Below are 19,934 nucleotides of genomic sequence, written 5' to 3' on the forward strand. Positions count from 1 at the left end.
AAAGATTTTATTTATTTATTTGACAGAGAGAGATCACAAGTAGGCAGAGAGGCAGGCAGAGAGAGAGGGGGGAAGCAAGCTCCCCGCTGAGCAGAGAGCCTGTTGGGGGGCTTGATCCCAGGACTCTGAGCTGAAGGTAGAGGCTTTCACCCACTGAGCCACCTAGGTGCCCCGTGACTTTTTTTTTAAAGATTTTATTTATTTACTTGCGAGAGAGAAAGAATGAGAGAGAGCATGAGAGGCAAGAATGTCAGAGGGAGAAGCAGACTCCCCGAGGAGCAGAGAGTCTGATGTGGGATTCGATCCCGGGACTCTGGGATCATGACCTGAGCCCAAGGTAGTCGGTTAACCAACTGAGCCACCCAGGTGTCTTTTTTTTTTTTTTTGAAGATTTTGCTTATTTATTTCTCAGAGAGAGGGAGGGAGAGAGTGAGTGAGCACAAACAGGGAGTGGCAGAGGCAGAGGGAGAAGCAGGCTCCCCGCTAAGCAGAGCCTGATGCGGGGCTCGGTCCCAGGACTCCAGGATCATGACCCAAACTACAAGCAGATGCTTCACCGACTGAGCCACCCAGGTGTCCCAAGCATGCAACTCTTGATCTTAGGGTTGTGAGTTTGAGCCCCATGTTGGGTGTAGAGATGACTTAAAAAGTAAAGTTTTAAAGTGTACCCGTCAGGTGATTTTTAGCATCTTCATGGAGTTTGTGGCGATCACCACTGTCTAATTTCAGGACCTTTTCATGTCCCCAAAAGAAACTCTGTCCTCACCAGCAGTTACTCCCCACCCCCCACCCCCAACCACTAATTTGCTTCCTATGAATTTGCCTGCTCTGGACGTTTTGTATTGATGGAATCATACACAACACAGTTTTTGTGTCTGGCTCCTTGCACTTGGTACTGTGTGTTCAAGGTTCATCCTTGCTATTACACGAATCAAAACTCCAGTCCTTTTCATGGCTGAATAATATTCCATGGCACAGATTATGACCCCTTGTGTTTACCTGTTCCCTATTGACAAACATTTGGGTCATTTCTACTTTTTGGCCATCAGGAATAGCACTGCTGTGAACATTTGTGTACGGGTTTTCGTGTGCACATGTGTTTATTTCTTTTGAGTCTCTTTGTAGGACTGGAATTGCTGAACCATGTGATAATCCCTTTTTTTTTTTTTTTTAAGATTTTATTTATTTATGTGACAGAGAGCACAAGTAGGCAGAGAAGCAGGCACAGAAAGAAGAGGAAGCAGTCTCCCTGCTGAGCAGAGAGCCTGACATGGGGCTTGATCCCAGGACCCTGGGATCAGGACTTGAGCCTAAGGCAGAGGCCTCAACCCACTGAACCTCCCAGGCGCCCCCCATGTGGTAATCTTTATGGTCAACTTAAACCTTGAGAAACTTACAGTTCTCCCTGGTGGCTGCCCCATTTTACAGTGGACCAGCTCTGTAGGAGAGTTCCAATTTCTCCACATCTTTGTCGACACTTGTTATTATCTGTCTTTTTGAATTTAGCTTTGTAGTGGGTGAAGTGGTATTTTTCTCTTTTTTAAAATTTTTATTTCCCAATGACTGATGAATTTTGGTGTGCTTAATGACCATTTTTCTATCTTATTTGTAGACATGTCTATTCAAACCCTTTGTCCTTTTTTAAATTGGGTTTTTTGTCTATTGTTGGTTTATAAAAGCTCTTTATATCTTGTATCAAGACCAATCTCTTATGAGCTATGTGATTTGCAAATACCTTCTCCCATTGAGTTGTCTTTTTACTTTTTTTTTTTTTTTTTTTTTAAAGATTTTATTTATTCATTTGACAGAGAGAGATCACAAGTAGGCAGAGAGGCAGGCAGAGAGAGAGAGAGGAGGAAGCAGGCTCCCCGCCGAGCAGAGAGCCCGATGCGGGACTCGATCCCAGGACTCTGAGATCATGACCTGAGCCGAAGGCAGCGGCTCAACCCACTGAGCCACCCAGGCGCCCGTCTTTTTACTTTCTTGATAGCATCCTTAGAAGAAGACAAATTTTGGGGTGCCTGCGTGGCTCAGTGGCCTCTGCCTTCGGCTCAGGTCATGATCCCAGGGTCCTGGGATCGAGCCCTGCATCAGACTCTCTGCTCAGCAGGGAGCCTGCTTCCCCTTCTCTCTGCCTGCCTCTCTGCCTACTTATGATCTCTCTCTCTCTGTCAAATAAATAAGTAAAATCTAAAAAAAAAAAAAAAAGAAGACGACAAATTTTATTTTGATGAAATCCCATCCCTGTATTGTTCTTTTGTCACTTATGGTTTTGGTGTCCAATCTGAGAAACTGTTGCTCAATCCATGGGGTCATAAAGATTTAGTCCTGTATTTTCTTTTATAAATTTTCCCCCTATTTTTTGCCACCTGAGTCTAAGACTCCCATGCTTCCTAAACTGGTCATGGAGCAGCTTAGAGTGACACTAGGGCACCTGTCAACCTCAAGAAAAATTCTGTGCAGTGAGATACACTGTAAAACACCACAACGTCCCAGTCCAGTGCCACACCCCACTCAGGTATTAATTTGGCTGTGAGAGACCCAAGGCTTATCTGAAGAAATGGTATCCTTAAGTTTCAGATAATTGAGCAGTCCACCTTTTGGATACGACACTGGTCATAGAACCTGTAGATCTTAAAAAAAAAAGGTCAAAATCCTACTAAAACAACCTAAAATGACATTGGTTGTTATGGGGAATGTTTCAGTTAGACAAAGTAATTTTAAGAAGTGCATTTGAAAGCAAGCATTGCCAAATTGAATGAACAGAATCGGATGCCTATTTATTTTTTCATCCCCTGCCCCCCCCCCCCCCCCCCCCCCGCCCATCTCTGGCAACTACTGATCTGTTCTCTGTATCTGAGTTTGGCAGGTTTTTCTGTTTGTCTGTTTGTTTAAGATTTCACATATAAAACAGACAGCAATTTTCTTTCTCTGTCTTACCTCACTTGGCATAATGCCCTCGAAATCCATCCCTGTTGTCAAAAATGGCAAGATTTCATTCTTTTTTTAAGTGACTGAATAATATTCCAGTATGTGTACATATAGCACAATTCACTGTTTCTTTACCTATTCATCTATTGATGGACACGTAGGTTATTTCCATATCTTAGTTATTGTAAATACTCTTGTTATATTTTCTTTTAACTATGTTACAGTTTTCGGACTTACATTGAGGTCTGTGATCCATTCTGAGTCAATTTTTATATGTCTTGTGAGGTAAGACTTCAGCTTCATTCTTTTGCATGTGGCTGTCCGGTAGACCCAGTACTATTCATTGAAAAGATTTATTTATTCATTTATTTATTTAAAAGATTTTATTTATTTATTTGAGAGAGAAAAAGGGAGAAGCAGGCTCCCAGAGAGCCTCATGTGGGGCTCGATCCCAGGACCGTGAGATCATGACCTGAGCCATCCAGGTGCCCCTGTTGGAAAGATTTAGATCTGTTTGGGGAGTACTGCCATCTTAACAATATTAAGTTTTCCAGTCTGTAAACACTGGATTTCTTTTCACTTATTTAGGTTTTTGTGTTGTTTTTGGTGGATTCTGTAGCAGTTTCTATAGACACGATCATGTCATCTTTGAATAGTTTGCTTCTTCCTTTGGATGCACTTATCATTATTATTTTTTTTCCTGTCTTATTGCCTTGGCTAGAACCTCCAGACAATATTGAATAGAAGTGAGAGTGGAGGGGCACCTGGGTGGCTCAGTGGGCTAAAGCCTCTGCCTTCGGCTTAGGTTATGATCTCAGGGTCCTGGGATCGAGCCCCACATCAGGCTCTCTGCTCGGCGGGGAACCTGCTTTCCCTCCTCTCTCTCTCTGCCTACTTGAGATCTCTGTCTGTCAGATAAATAAATAAAATCTTTAAAAAGAAAAAAAAAGAAGTGAGAGTGGATATCCTTGTCTTGTTCTTGATCTTAGAGGGAAAGCTTTAAGGGCTTTACCATTAGTAGGATGTTAGCAGTAGGTTTTGTGTAAATGCCCTCTATCAGGTTGAGATAAATTCCCTTCTGTTCCTAGTTTGTTGAGTGTTTTTATCGTGAAAGGGTGTTGGATTTTATCAAATGCCTTTTCTGCATCTGTTGAGATCATGGTATAGTTTTGTCGTTTACTCTTCATATGGTGTGTTGCATTGATTGATCTTTGCATTTTTGGACGGTTCGGGCATTCCTGTGATTAATGTCACTTGGCTCTGGTGCGTAATCCTTTTTATATGTTGTTGGATTAGGCTTACCCATATTTGTTTTGAGGATTTTTTCGGTCATAAGAAATATTAGTCTGTTTTCTTGTCATGTTTTTGTCTAGCTTTGGTCTCAGGATAGTGCTGGCCTCATAGGACCAGTTAGGAAGTGTTCCTTCCTCTTATTTTTTGGCAGAGGTTGTGAAGGCTCTGTTAAAACTTTTTTTTTTTCCCCAAAAGATTTTATTTATTTATTTGACAGAGAGAGAGAGATCACAAGTAGGCAAAGAGGCAGGCAGAGAGAGAGGGGAAGCAGGCTCCCTGTGGAGTGGAGAGCCCGATGCGGGGCTCCATCCCAGGACCCTGGGATCATGACCTGAGCCGAAGGCAGAGGCTTTAACCCACTGAGGCACCCAGGCGCCCCTTAAATTTTTCTTTTTTTAAAAATTTCTAAATGTTAAAGCTTTATTGAGGTATAATTGGTATAGAACAACCTGTATAGTCTGTATGTCTATCTTTTTTTAATTTTTAACTTAATTTTAAGCAACTTATTTTAAAAATTTTAAAGGTTTTGTTTATTGCAGAGGAAGAGAGAGAGAGTGAGAGAGAGCACAAGTCGGGGAGACAGGCTGAGGGAGAGGGAGAAGCAGGGAGCCTGATGTGGGACTGGAGCCCAGGACCCTGGGATCATGACCCGAGTCAAAGGCAGACACTTAACCCCGCTGAGCCACCCAGGTGCCCTATTTTTTATTTTCTTTTTTAAGATTTTATTGTATTTTATGGGACGCCTGGGTGGCTCAGTTGGTTAAGCAGCTGCCTTCGGCTCGGGTCATGATCCCAGCGTCCTGGGATTGAGTCCCACATCAGGCTCCTTGCTTGGCAGGGAGCCTGCTTCTCCCTCTGCCTCTGCCTGCCACTCTGTCTGCCTGTGCTCACTTGCTCTCCCTCTCTCTCTCTGATAAATAAATAAAATCTTAAAAAAAAAAAAAAAGATTTTATTGTATTTTATTTTACTTACTCTTAAGATTTATTTACTTGAGAGAGAGTGAATGAGAGAGAGAGTGTACAGGAGCCAGGGGAGGGGCAGAGAAGCAGACTCCCCACTGAGCAGGAAGCTCGATGTAGGACTTGATCCCAGGACCCTGGATTCAGTTTCTCCATCTGAGAAGTGGGGTTGGTGCTTGCCCCTGTGAAGGCGGAACAGAGACTCTTGTGCACAGAGCTATGTGCTGTGTTGTGTGCAGCCTGGAGACGCTAGCCCCTCTTACACGTGCTTCTCAGCACGTGTCGTGTGCCAGGCGCGGTGCCAGGTGCAGGGGAGCAGGCCGTGAACAAAGCAGACGGTTTAGAATGGGACCCGCTTGCAGGAAGGAAGCATGGAGAGGGGACAGAGCCCAGCCTGGCGAAGCGCTCAGGGGACCTCTCCCTGCAGGTGCCATTCAGCCAGTGTCCAAAGAAAGAGTGGCGGGCTCTGTAGGGGCATCTGGAGGCTAAGGAACCCAGAAGGAGACTGAAGTCAGATGTCCGCGGGGCCCGGAGGCGGGAACTGGGGGAGCCAGCAGAGAACAGCAGGGAGGTGATGGGGCTCTAGCTTTGGGCCTTGCGGGCTGCGGGAAGGATGTTGGTTTTGTCCCAGGTTTGCTGGAAGCCACTGGTGGGTTTTAAGCATGTGGCAGCGTGATCTGACTTGTGGTTTGCAAAGCTCTCTCTGGCTGCCGGGCTGGAAACACATGGGGCAGAGCAGGGTTGGGACACAGAGGGCTGACCGGCACCCAGGGGACTCAGCCTAAAGGGTTTGGGACCGAGCATGGGACGGGGATATCTTCGGGTGTGTTGAAGGCAGGATTCGCTGATAGATCGGCTGTTGGGGGTGAGAAAGGCATGGCCAGAGAAAGGGTGGTAAGGCCATCCTGTCTTGCGTGACACCCTCTGTCCGGAAGACATCTGGGAGAGGCTCTAGGGAGGGGACTGGGGAGGACGTACACCCATTCTCCTTGGAGAAGGAGCCTGCAAGGAAGATGGTTCTGGGATGCTGCGAGTGTGGTGGGGCACTGCCTGGCTTTCTCTTCTTTTTACCAGCAGCCTCCGTCTGGCTCAGTTGGGCCCCCTGCCCGGTGACATGCGCAGAACTAGGGATCCATGTGTGGCCAACCAGGCCCTAGAGATGCAGTGGGACTCACTGACGCCCCAGCACCTGCACTATCTTCTCCTGTCCCCGCCACACCCCATTTTATAGACGAGGCTGGGCCCAGGATGTGAGTGACCTTGTTGCCAAGGTCACACAGCCTGCATGCCGCTGGGATGGCTGTGTCATCCAGGCTTTCTGCTGCAGGGTGAGCAGTGAGGATGCTCAGGTGACCCCCAGGAGGGCAGACTCAAGAGCCTGGGTCCCTAACTGCCAGTGGTTTTTCTGTTAACTGTGAAAATTCTTCTTGGCCAATAGGTTGCTTTGGTGCTTCTCAGTACAACTGAAAAGTTAAAAATTAATATATACCTTTAAAGATTGTATTTATTTATGAGGGAGAGAGTGCACAAGCAGGGGGAGCAGCAGAGGGAGAAGGAAAAGCAGGCTCCCCACTGAGCAAGGAGCCCAATGTGGGGCTTGATCCTAGAATCCCGGGACCATGACCTGAGCCAAAGGCAGACAAGTACTTACTGAGCCACCCAGGCGCCCCCAGAATTAACGTTTACCTGTTACAAAAGTTGTAAAAAAAAGTTATGGAAGACCGAAATTCACGTCATGTTGGAAACTTAAAACACAAAGTTTTTCCACTTGCCTTCCATACATGACTTCCATCAAGGCTCCGTGTCCCCTCCAAGTTTGTTGTCCCCACACAGGCAGGAATGTGCACAGGCATTAAAAAAGAAGTTTGGAGGACACAGTCAGTTCTGTGCATCACACTTTGCTTTCGGCACTGTGGCCTGGATTGCGTCTTGGGCCAGCTCCAAGATTGATTTAGCCAGTGCCATGCCAATGGACATCTAGGTGGTTAACAGATTTCACTCTGGAAAGCACTGCCACAGGGAGAGGCTAACCTTTTCTCTTTTAAGATTTTATTTATTTGACAGAGATCTCAAGTAGGCAGAGAGGCAAGCGGGGGGTGGGGGAAGGAGGGCCCCCATGGAGCAGAGAGCTTGGTACAGGGCTCAATCCCAGGACCCTGAGACCATGACCTGAACCAAAGGCAGAGGCTTACCCACTGAGCCGCCCAGGCGCCCCGGGAGAGGCCATCCTTAGACCCATGGAGGAGATTGAAAACAGGGTGATGTGGGGTGGGGGTGTCAGCAAGGGACAGTTAAGACTCTCAAAAGAGTTGACATCTGAATTGAGTTCTGAGTGACCAGAGGAAGCCAAGATTGTGGAAAGGCTCAGAGGAGATGGTCATTCCAGGCAGGTGATGAGTACGTGCAAAGGTCCTGCAGCAAAAGTAGATTTGGCCTGGCTACTGTACCTTGACCAGCAGTGTGGTTGAGGGAGTGAGTGAGGGTGGCGGTGAGGGTAGGGAGGTGATAGGGCAATTTCTCAGGGCCTTGGAGGCCATCAGGAGCCCTTTGGAGCCGAGGAGGGTCATGGTCAGATTCTTATCGTGTCGCTTTCCCTTGATTTTATAGGGCAAATGGTTTCTTTTGGGTAACATGGCAAGAACTTTGCAAACCCTTCCAACTACCATCTGAGGCAGGTGACATTATCCCCACTTTACAAATGAGGAAACTGAGGCACAGAAAGGTGACCAGACATGGGCGCCTGGGTGGCTCAGTTGGTTAAGCGACTGCCTTCGGCTCAGGTGGTAATCCTGGAGTCCTGGGATCGAGTCCCGCATGGGGCTCCCTGCCCAGCAGGGAGTCCACTTCTCCCTCTGATCCTCACCCCTCTCCTGCTCTCTCTCTCTCATTCTCTCCCTCTCAAATAAATAAAATCTTTAAAAAAAGAAAGAAAGAAAGGTGACCAGACCTGCACAGATAGTCCCGAAAAGAGTTGGGAGTGCCTGGATTGATTCCAGTTCTGGTCTAAGAGGCCTAGGAGCCACGGCTGCTCATCTCCATGGGCCACTTCTTCTCCTGGCCTGGCCTCCAGATGAGACCTTGGAGCAGGTGACCCTATGGCCGAGAGCCAAGGGTGGGGCAGATTCTGGAACCTCAGGATTGCTGAGCAGGGAGGAGGCTGCTGGGGATTTGTGAAGGGGAGGCACCTGGAGTGGAATTGGCAAAGTCAACAGGACGGCCCACTCCCCTTCTGAGCCTCAGTCTCATTGGACAGTGGCACATTTGGTCCCGCATCCCACAGACATTGGTCACCTGCCTCCTGCCTGGCTTGCTGTTGAGAGCTGAGGAGAGACTGGAGAACATGCCAGGCAGAGGACCAAGCTCCCATGAGGTTGCTCCTCTAATGGGCAAGGGGGGAAGGGACAGACCACCACTCTATGGACAAATGAGTAAATTGGAAGGTGCCAGTCATGAGAAGAATTGAGAATTGAGCCAATGGCTTATAACAGAGCAAGACCTCATAATTGGGGGTGCCGAGCAGTGGGTGCGGAAGAGGTAGTTTAGTCAGGAGTTGCTAGTTGGCTCTGTGGATATTGCAGGGAGAGAGTTTGAGGCTGAGGGAGTAGCCAGTGCAAAGGCCCTGAGGCAGGAACCTACCTTTTTTGGGGGGGACATGGCAGAGAACAGTATAGCGGGAGCTGAGTGAGTGGGGGACAGGGCTGGGGTGGTGACTGGCAGGTCGTGTGGGGCCTTGTGGGCCTCAGAGAGGACTTGAGGTTTTACCCTGAGGGATGTGGGAGCCTTGGGAAGTCTCTGAGCAGAGGGGGGCATGCTCTGACGTGGCATCCACAGGCACCCTCTGGGGTCTCTGGGGGTGAGGGCGGGTAGCTGGAGAGTAGCCAGAGAGTCAGCAGCTGCGCTGGTCCAGGCAAGCACGGGTGGCTTGTGTGATGGCCTTGGATGTGCAGAGAAGGGGGTGGGTTCATGCTCGCTGTGCAGGTGGAGCCAGCGGGGCTTGCTGCAGGGCGGGGTGGGTGGTGACGGCTGGACGGAGCCCTGGGTCTGCAGTCTCAGTCAGCCTGCCTGCCCCTCGCTGTGACCCCAAAGATACACTGGCACCTGCCTGGGGCCACTGAGTGTGGGCTGGGCTCTGGGTGACCAGTGGTTACTGTTGGATGGCATCCAGATGGGTGGTAATGAGGCAGGCACTGGGTGGGGACCGTGGGGCATGTGGACTGGGTGGTGAGGCTCCAGAGGCCGAGCGGTGAACTCTGCCTCTGTTCTAGCAGAACCACAGCGGAGCCCCTGGGGGGCATGAGGGTGATTGGGGGGGCCTGCCTCATTGACATCCCACTTGTGTTCCCATCACAGCTCTGCTCCTTCCTTACTGGGTTGCCTGGGCACGCCCTGAAACTCCGAGCCTTAGTTTGCCTACCTGGCCCTGGTATCGTTCTTTTGGTGTTGCTAGACGGTCTGCTGAGATGTTGGCAGAGATGGGCTTAGAGCTGGGCTGGGGGACAGCCAGTGCTCCCCGTCTAGGCTCTTGTCGGCCTGAGAGAGTGAGTTGGGTACAGACAGGTCCCTCGAGCATGGGTCTCCTGCTGAGGGCTCTTCCCGTAGCTGGTGCTGTGCTGAGGTCTCCTGGTCACACTGAGGCTTTGAGTGACCCCCACGAGGATATGGTGAAGAGGAAGGGATCCCAGCCTCAGGCACTTGTTGAGGCTCCTGCCATCATGCCGCCCAGGTGAGGGGTGACCTGGGCTCTTGCTAGCTCTGACTCATCCTCTGCTGGCTTATCTGTTTTTTTCCCCTCCCCCGGAAGGCCTCCACCTCCCCACTCGTCAGCCTGGGTTTTAAACCTCCATTGTTCCCTCAGGCAGGCAACCCCGCCCATGTGGGGGGCTGGAAGCCAAGGGTTCCTGGTGGGATCTTAGGCTCTGTTCAAACAACAGTAAATAAACAGCTGGGGCTTCTGATCTGCCCCCCTGGTGCCACCTCCTGTTGTGCCTTCCCCTCCCTGCTGGGCTTTGAACCCAGGCTGGCTGGCTCCAGAGCCCATATTCCTCTGGGTCACTCACCAAACATTTCATGAGCACCTGCTGTACACCAGGCACTGTTCTAGGTGCTGGAGATCCAATAGTGACCAGCCAGGTGAAGTCGTTTGCAGTCATTTCCAGAGGCTGGAAAGCAGTGCAGGGGTGGGATGGGGGTGGTGGGATGGGCAGGCAGAGGACCCTGTGAAATGTGGGATGGATCGAGTGACTTCAGGAGGAAGGCTTGGATCCCTGGTCTTTGCTTTAGAGGAAACCCGGGAGGAACCCGGGAGGAGGACCATGGGGCCAGGCCCGGGCCTGGTTTTCTTCCCAGGGGAGGGAAGCCCCAAGAGAGCTCCCCCACTGCCCCGCGTCAGAAAACCCTCTGGGTGGGCCTCGGGGCACAGCCGGACAGGCCCCTCCTCACCGAGACTCTTGGGAATTTCTGGGGAGCTGCTCTTGTGGGGGACTGTCCAGGCTGCGGGTGGTCTTGCTTCTCTTTCCACTCAGCAGTCTGAGAACTTCTGGAAACAGTCAGAGGAGTCCCGGGGCTCCTGGTGCTCCTGGACTGGTGTGCAAGGCCCTGTGCGCTTGCCCAGCCCCATCCTTCAGCCTTCTTCCCCTCGGGCCGCGCCTCCTCTGTCTAGGCTGCACCCCCGGTCATCCTTCCCGCTCCCCACCAAGTCCCAGCCCCAGAAGGCTGCCTCCGCTGCATGTGCCCAGAGCGCTCAGGGCTCTCTCGGGCGGCGTGCTGGTCCTCGTGTCCTGCTGAAGCTCTCATTGTCGGGTGTCTGTCCGGTTACCATTGTGCTCATGGTGCCTGGCCCCCCAGCCACGCCCAGAACAGTCACAGGACAGTGTGTGCCGATACCAGTGGCCGAAGGCTAGGCCCCGGCTGGGGAGATGCCAGCGGCTTTTGAGTCAGATGCGCAGGCCCAGAGGCCCGGTGAACTGGGGTCAGAGGCCAGACCCCGTGAATTTCAGTTCACAGTCCCACCACTCCCTGACGCCCAGTGACCTTGTTTTGTTTTTTTAATTCTTTTTAAAATAAATGCATACACTCAGGAAACCACCGGACAGATCGAGATAGAGGATGTTGTCATCCCAGAAAGTTCCTCGTGCCCCTTCTAATCAGTTCTCCAAAGGGAACCAACTGCTCTGATTTCTATCTCCAGAGACAAGTTTTGCCTGTTCAGGTCCACCCTCTGACTCAGCAGGAGAAATGGGGGTGTGTGTCTACGAGAGGCACGTGTGCAAATGTTCACAGCAGCTTTATTTGTAATGCCCCCGAACTGGAAAGACCCCAGATGTCCCGTTAGCGAGAGAACGGATAAGCAAACTGTGTCCCATCCATGTCCCCGAACATGGGTCAGCAGGAAAAAGGATCCTGTGTCGCTCACACACGCGGCGCGGGAGGGATGTGTTCCCATGTTTCTGTATCGTTCCATCACGGACCCGTTGGGTTGCATCAAAGAGGCAGAGTGGGAGATTCTGGCAAAAGACACGCACACTGTCACTGGCGCTGTCACTGATTCTGTGTTGGAGGGCCTGCGCTGATGGAGGATGCCGTGTCTCTGATATGCGAGGGGTCTCCTGTCCCTGCCTCTCAGGTCTTTGCCTCTGAGCCAGGGGGTCAGGGGGCCTGGGGCTAGGGCCAAGGCCATGTGTGGTGCTTGAGGTTAACAGCCACCGGTGGGCCTGCCCTGCCCCGGGAGAGCCTGGCATCTGCCTCGAAGTGGCTTTGCTCTTCTGGAGACACTGGGCTGCCCCCTCTGGCGAGGGTCTTGATGAAGAGGGAACTTTTAAGGCCTGGTGAGCTGGGGGCCTCCTTGCTGTTTCCCTGCCCTGCCGTTCCGCAGCCCTGCATGTGGCTCATTTCTTGTTTCTGCTTCTCTGAGGAGCCTTCTCTGACCACCCCAGGGGGGATGCCCCGTACCACTTGGCCTGTGTCCTGCCCAGATTGCAGATGACCTAAATATTTATCTAAGCACACTCCTTGTTTGAAATTCTCCGAACCTAGATCCTTTCTCCATTTTTACATGACAACACAAGAATCCTCTGCATGGCTTTAATGATCTCTGAAAGTCCCCCTTCTACTCCAGTGCCCCCCTGGATCCCTGCTCTTTGACTTTCCTTTCTCACTGGTCCAGAGTGCCTTCTGGTCGCCCTACTTGGCAGGCATCCACATTGCTAATGTGAGCAGGTGTGGATGGTGCCTATTTCTGTAGTGAAATATACAGGATACATTTTTTATTTCACTGTTTTATCGAGGGATTGTTTCTGTATTAGGAAATCTACCCGTTTCAAATGCAGTGATATTTTTAGTAAATTTACAGTAAGTATTAGTAAGTTGACCACCACAATCAAGTTTTAGAACGTGTCCAGCATCCCAGAAATCTCTCTCCTCGTTTCCCACCCCTGATCAAGAATTGATCTACTTGCTGCCTATATTGATTGGTCTTTTTGGGACATGAAACATCGTATTTTGTCATCAACTACTTTGACTTCATCTTTCTATCATACATATGGCATTATATCAATGTATAACGTGCACATCGGAAATGTACAGATCTCTTTGAGGTGTGGGGGACGTTGTTCAAATATCTGTCTGTAAAAGAGCTCTTTGGGCAGGCTGGGGCTAGAGCGCTGCCAGCCAGAGGGACACGGTACCACTCATCGGCAGCCTTCATTCCAGTCCCTCCTCTGCCCCTTGTGGCTTCAGGACCCTCTGTGGTCAGAGCGTCTCCCAGTGCCGGGCTGGGACTGGTGTCTTTGCTGATGTTGCCCCACTCGCAAGACGCAATTGCCCCACATGTGTGGTCACACTTCCTGCCTTGCAAGCCAGCCTCGTGAGTAACTTCTGTCCTTTTCCCCTCCCACAGGGACTTCCTTCCCCGAGGTTCAGGAATCGTCACCCGGCGACCTCTCATTCTGCAGCTCATCTTCTCAAAAACAGGTACAGTGGGACAGCTCGCCGCTGCAGCAGGAAATGAGTGTGGACGCGGTGCCCGGCAGGAGTGAGGGGGCCAATGGCGGCGTCCAGGGTCTTGGGCTGTCATTTGGGCTTGAATTCATGGTCTCCATGTGGGTAGCACAGTTGAAGCACAGTTCGGTGAACACCCACGCCTCATATCCTCCATTGTGACCAGGCCGCTAGTCGCCACGTTTGCTGGCTACCCTGTGGATAACACATTTTCGCTGAACGCTTTTAAAATCAGATGCAGACATTGTGACATGTCAACCCAGAATACTTCAGTGAGCCTCCCCTTGCACTAAGGACACCTTCCTACAGTCATAGAGCCTCACCCAAGGAAAGTAATCATTTCTGCCTGGTATCTGATGCCCAGGCCATACTCATGTTGCCAGTTGTCCCCCGAGAAATCTCCCCCAGCTAGTTTTCCAGCCGCTCTGATCAGTCCCTCCTACACTCCGTTGTCCTGTCTCCTCTTTTCCTTAGAGCAGCATCACCGCTGTGTCTGTTTTGATGACGACGTTGGCTTTGGGGAGAGGCCCATCCACTGAATATAGAATGGCCGGTGTAGATTTTTTTTCTGTCTTCGCCTGGGTGGCCGCGTTTATTTCTGTTCTTTCGACACAAGTCTGGCATGAGGTGGGCATGTCTTCCAGCATAAAACCTGCTGAGGTCTTCTTGGAAAGCACCTCGGGTCAGAAGCTAGAAGGGGACTGGGAAGCTCTCCGGGGCATGGCCTTGCCTCCCTCCAGAGCCCCCTCCAGAGCCCCGAGTGGCCTCCGTGCCTGGAATATTGGCCTTGGTTGGGTCAGTGTTCAGAGGGTGCCAGGCTCACCGCACGGCCCGGTTCGACACACCCGTGCTAGGAAGGCAGCTGACACACCCCCATTTTACCGGTAAACTGAAGCTTAACGAGGCCACCTTCCTTTACGCCGGGCGCCCCACACAGGATGGGCGTCACCCAGTCAGATCTCAGCCCCTCCCCTGTGTGGTGTCCCAGTCACGTGCTCTCATTTTCATCCTCTGACTCCGCCCAGCCCACCTGCGAGGGGGCGTGACTCCGGTGAGAGGCCGTAGCCGATTGGCCCACACTTCTTCCTTGTGAGCCTTGCCGTGTCATAGGCCACAGGCGAGTCAGTAAGCGTCCAATCAGCTGGGCCAAGACTGGCGGTAGCAGAGCCCGGGCTTTCAGATGACAGTGCGTCCGTTGTGGGAGAGGGCTGAGCATGTGCATTTTTAATGAGTTCCCAGCTGATGCTGATGGGCGTGCTTCTGACCCAGGGCCACACAAGGGAAAGCCTCTGCCCTGGTGGGTCGGCCCTGGGAGCTCAAGACTGCCTGGGTTCAGATAGTGACTCTGCAGCTTACTGGCCTCATGGCCCCTGGGGAGGGACGGCTGCTCACGATGTGTTTCCTGTCTGGACAGTGAAGATAATAATAGCGCTGACTTTGTTGGTTGCCATGAAGACCTCGTTATTCAATAGGTCCAACCCGCAGCTCGGTGCCTGGCACACTCCAGGTCCTCCCCGTGCGTTGCTGAGGCAGGGGGTGTGGTTTTGTGCTTTCTGATGGCTTGTTCCAGATGGCCTGCTGGGAGAACAGGTCTGCTGGCTTTCTGCAGTGGAAGGTGGCAGGCTGTGTTATGGCGGGAGGGCTCCCCCATCATCTCCATGGTGGCCGTCACCAGCTGTGGTCCACTGTGCACTTAGTGCATGCCACAGGCTGCTCCAGGCCCAGGGCACAGCAGTGACAGGACCAAGGCTGCTGCCACCACCCGCCACCTACCCATTCCCATTGGTGCCAGGGGACAGAAGCGGGAGACTGGGGGGGGGGCGACAGGCAGGCCTGCCCCCCCCCCCATATTGGAGTGTGTGTGGAGAGGGGAGAGTGACTAACTTCATCCTAGAGGGTGGGGCATCTTGGGGCTTTTCCAAAGAAGTGATCTTGGAGCCAGAGCGAACAGGTGTGCTGGTGTCAGGGAAGGGGGAGCTCTCCTTCCAGCGGAGAGTGGCAGATGCGAAGAGCACTGAAGGCAGAAACTCCAAGGGTGCACATCAGCCTGGTGCCTGACCGGACTAACACTGGGGTCTCCGTTCCCGTCATCCCCACTTTATGGAGGAGGGAACCGGAGCTTCCAGAGATGAAGCCACTTGCCCAAGAGCACACAGGAGGGTCATCGTGAGAGCCCAGCCCTAAAACCACTTGGTGGGGTATACCCTTAGGCCCATGTGTCACTTGTCCAGATCCTGTGGCTGCTGGAGGGAGACACCACAGGAGCCTGTCCAGGGCAGGGGACTGGAAGAGGTGGGAGTGGTGCCTGGGGGCAGGTGGGGACAGGGTGGCAGCTGTGGAGATAGAATTGTGGTTGCATCCTGTTGGGCTGGTGGTGGAGGTGGGATGTGAGGCCCGATGTCCCCTGTGGTGGTGGCCCTTGCTGTGCCCCCAGCACACATACTCCTTCCTCCTTCTCCACCTGACCGTGTCATCTCCGGTCTTGTTGCTGCTAGCGGACGCGTGACCATTCCAAGCTAGACTTCTGCTGGATGCCAGGGAGACAGCAGACAGGGGATGCCATGGCCAGGCTGCAAGGCAGCAGGACTGGGGGTGTGGGAGTGTATATGGGCCATTAGATTGATTTTGGGCCAGGGGCCCAGGAAGAACATTCTGGGCAGGGGCTGCAGCATGTGTGAAGCTGTGAAGGGAGGCTGGGGGGAGGGTCAGGAGGCAGGTGACATGGCCTGGCAGTCTGGTGAAGGATGAGACATGAGAGCCCAAAGAGCACATGGGTGGGGTAAGACCGGCTCAGCCCACTGGCTGCCCTGTGAAAGGAGGACAGGCCACGGAGAGGGTAGCCTCGCACCAGGGAAGAGGTGATGAAGTCTGGCCCAGGGCAGTGCTGTGAGGGTGAGGGGCAGTCTAGAGTGACCTAGAGGTGGGGGGTCCAGGACGATGAACAGCAGAGGTGCCCTAGCTGGGTAGGAGGCAGGACATCCCACTAGTAAGAGGGAGGAGGCTACTCGCAGTGAGGGACATGGTGATTGGTGGAGGGCTTTCTAGGGGCTATGTGGGGCTGCATTGCTTCTAGAGAGTAGACTTTTGTCCAGCTGACTCTGGAGAGCAGGACTCCGGAGCACACACTACCCCTAGGGTCTGAGGCCTGGGGCACGTGGCTTCCCACTCTCTGCCTCAGCTTCCTCATCTGTAGAATGGGGTGAGAGCAGTACCTCCCTTGTGGCCCTAGCTTTGGTGTGGCTGCCGCCTGCTGTGGGGTCAGTCTGGCATCCCACGATGTTGCTCTGCCAGGGGCCTTTGTCCTCTTGATGCCTGTGACACCCAGTGATGTCTGCCTTCTGGTCCATACTGCTCTTAGTGAGCTGTTACTTTTAATCTGCTTAGGTAGTTTAAAAATTACCTAAGACCGCATGGGGCACCTGGCTGGCTTAGTAGAGCATGCAGTTCTTGATCTTGGGGTTATAAGTTTGAGCCCCACATTGGGTGTAGATATTACTTAAAATCTTTATAATACCTAAAACCACGGCCACCAGGAAGTTTGATGGTCCATGGGTGAACCTTGCTTCTCCCTAGGCACCACCCCTTGGCCTAGTAAACCCTGGGTGGTGGGGACTGTTCTTGTCTGGAATGTGGCCCGCCGAGCCCTTGACCTTGGCTGGTGTTCCCAGGCTCCAGAGAGGGGATGGCAGGGCTTGGCTCTCTGCTTCCTTAAAGCCTTCTGACCCCAACAGGGCCTTGCTGACCCCTGGGACCTCGCCTCCTTCTGGTCCCTAGCTGCAGCCACCACCTTCCCTCGTGTCATCTTCAAGGTCAGCTCGTTCATTCACGCCTCCAGGCCTTTGCCCTCACTGCGCTCCCTCCCTGGAACACCCTGCCCACCCTCGTCCTCCTCTCCTGGGAGCCCAGTGCCCCCACCCCCCATCCCATCCCTGTAACCTCATCCTATTCTTACATTTTCTTAATGATTTCTCTCCCCCCAAATCCTGATGTGCTTTGTCCACAGCTTTCTCTGGCGCCCAGCACCCTGACCCCCTGTGGGCTGCTGCCGCGCCTCTTCTCTGCCTGTCCAGGGCGGGCGGGCGGGATTATCAACAGCTCTTTCTCTGGCACCTTTTTCCGGGAGCCTGGCCCTGGCGGGGCCTTTTCTGTAAAGCCGGTCTACAGCACTCAGGGCAGGACCTTGTGTCCTGATGAGAAAACAGAGCCAGGAGCTGGTGCAAGCCAGGCAGGGGCTAGGGCTGTCACTTTCTCTGGTGTATGTGACGTTTTTCCCACACTACCAAGCAGTTCTCCAGTTCACGGTGGACGTGGACTGCGTGGCCCACAGTCACCTCCGTTCCGACACCGCCTGCCCACCTGGCGATGGTGTCAGACCAGACTAAGAGCTCAGGGCCACTAGACTGTCGCCCTTTGCCCCCACTGCGGGTCCAGGGTGTCCCCTGAGCGCCTTACTGCCTGGCTGCAGATCTGAGGTTCCCAGGGCCCCTCCACAGGCTCAGTGCATTTACTGGAGCGGCTCACAGAGCTTAGGGAAACCGTTCACTTCCTAGATCGGTGGTTAACATAAAAAGGATAGAACTCGGGAGCAGCCAGAGGGAAGAGGGGCATAGGGCAGGGTGTGGGGAAGGGGCGCCCCTCTCCCAGCGCCCGACTCGTGCTCTCCAGCTGGGAAGCTTTCTGAGCGCCGACCTTTTGGGATTTTTATGAGCCCTCATTACACAGGCATGACTGATAAAATCACTGGCTACTGGCGATTGATTCAACCTCCAGCCCTCTCCAGGTGGGGGTGGGCAGGGAGGGACTCAAAGCTCTTTTAATCACATAAATTGGTCCCCCTGGCAAGCAGCTCCCATCCTTAAGTGCTTTCCAGAAGTCTCCTCATTAGCATAAACTGATGTGTGGCTGAAAGGGGCTTATTAGAAATGTTAAGACCCCTTTATTGCTCTTATCACTTAGGGCTTTCCAAGGATTTTAGGAGCTCTTGTGTCAAAAATGGAGGGAAGAAATACAAATATGTATTTCAAATACAAATACAAATATGTATTTCTCACTATAAATCACGATAGGACACCTTCCCAGTGGCGGTGTGTCCTAGAATGGGAGGTCTGCGTGACTTGTCCCGAATCGGAGGGAGCCTGAGAAGCAAGCAGGCTCAGGGGTGCCACATGCTTTGCCTCTTCTCGATTGGCTAAAGCCTCTGCAGAGTTCCTCTTGTTCGGACCCATTTGCTCGGACTCAGGGTCTCCCGAGTATATCTGAGTCCCCAGGTGTGTCTTCCCACCACAGGTGAGCATGCCTGTCGTCGCCCAGTTAGGGGAAGCCGAACCCCATCTCCTGCTGCCAGGAGTCAGCTTGGTGTTCCTCTCCTTGCTGAACTGAGAACGCGGAAGGGCTGGGAAATGTCCATGAAGACCCGGGCAGGGCGCCTCCATGCAAAGCCCCGAGATGCTGGTGCCCCTGGGTGGCTCAGGTGGTTTAAGTGTTTGATTGGCTCTTGATTTCTGCTCATTGTGATCTCGGGATCGTGGGATCGATCTCCTAGTTGGGCTTCCCGCTGGAGTCCGCTTGGGATTCTTTCTCTCCTTCATCCGCTACCCCCCCCCCGCCCCACCCTTGGGCCCAAGTGCGCATGCACGCTCTCTCTCCCCCAAGAAAATTGGCGGGGGGGTACCTGGGTGGCTCAGTCATTGAATGTCTGCCTTCTGCTCAGGTCGTGATCCTGGGGTCCTGGGGTTGAGCCTCGCATCAGGCTCCCTGCTCAGCGGGAAGCTTGCTTCTCCCTTTCCCTCTGCCACTCCCCCTGCTTGTGTTCCCTCTCTTGAGCTCACTCTCGCTCTGTCACATAAATAAATCTTAAAAACAAACAAACAAACAAACAAACGAAGAAGAGCCCTGATACCCCAGGGCCAGCCTTGTGCATTTCTTTGACTGGCAGCTAAGCTATTTGTAGAATTCCGGCAGCGGCATGGAGGAATTCGATTTCCTAGCAGCCCCACAGCTGTGTTCTCTGTTGTCCCATTTCCTTGTAGGGGAACTGAGGCACCGAGCTGGGTGTGGCTAGGATGCCGCCCCTCTCCTTCCTGTCCCCTCCCCACGTGATGTTGTGGGGCCTGACTCACCCTTCCCAAGCCAGTCGTTCCAGCCCAGCTTCAGCTCTGTCTGTCCCCGGCTCTGCCTGTAGGTTGGGGAGGGTGCCTTCCGTGTCCTGTGGGCCTCCTCCAGCTCCTTTGAAACAGGAGGACGTAAGGACTTCTTGGGAAGCCAGGCCTGAGGGAATTGCGGCCACTATCTTGGGGCTGTTTCTTTGTGCCCCGGGTTGCCCATTACCCCGAAGGTGGCAGCACGTGCTTGCCATCTCCCTTCTGAGGACACCTTCCCGAAGGGCCTGGAAGATGCCCAGAGCACAGTGGGGACCTGCTTGGGACTCAGGGTGATGTGGTCTTAGGCTGCGACACCTTATGACTTTGAATTAATAGGTCACTCAGTAATTTTTATTAAGCACCTACTAGCTACCAGGCGCCTGAGAAAGCAGTGACCAGAACGAGGTCTGCTCTCCTGCTGCTCCAGCCTTAGCAGGGACACCCGGCCACAGGGGTGTGGTGGGGGGAGGGACCAGGGTGGTCAGGGTGGGCCTCCCCTCCAAGGGCTGTTTAGGGCTGAGACCTGAAGGAGATGAGGGAACAAGTCCTGGAAGGAGGGCAGAATGTCTTTCTAGAAAAAAACTGCGAGTGCATTCACTGCCCCGCAGTCAGGAT

At 52.8% G+C, this 19,934-nt stretch overlaps 1 protein-coding gene across 8 annotated transcripts in view; it reads left to right on the plus strand.

The window, feature by feature from the left end:
- The window catches only part of DNM2 (dynamin 2), an 81,000-nt gene that overhangs the window by 14,351 nt on the left and 46,715 nt on the right, over positions 1–19,934 (plus strand). For all 8 annotated transcript variants that reach the window (XM_059159984.1, XM_059159976.1, XM_059159978.1 and 5 more), the window contains exon 2: positions 13,079–13,152. In XM_059159984.1, coding sequence (XP_059015967.1) covers positions 13,079–13,152 — 74 coding nt within the window. The remainder of the gene's footprint in view (positions 1–13,078; positions 13,153–19,934) is intronic.

Source organism: Mustela lutreola, chromosome 2, assembly GCF_030435805.1.
Source record: "Mustela lutreola isolate mMusLut2 chromosome 2, mMusLut2.pri, whole genome shotgun sequence".
Lineage (NCBI taxonomy): Eukaryota > Metazoa > Chordata > Mammalia > Carnivora > Mustelidae > Mustela > Mustela lutreola.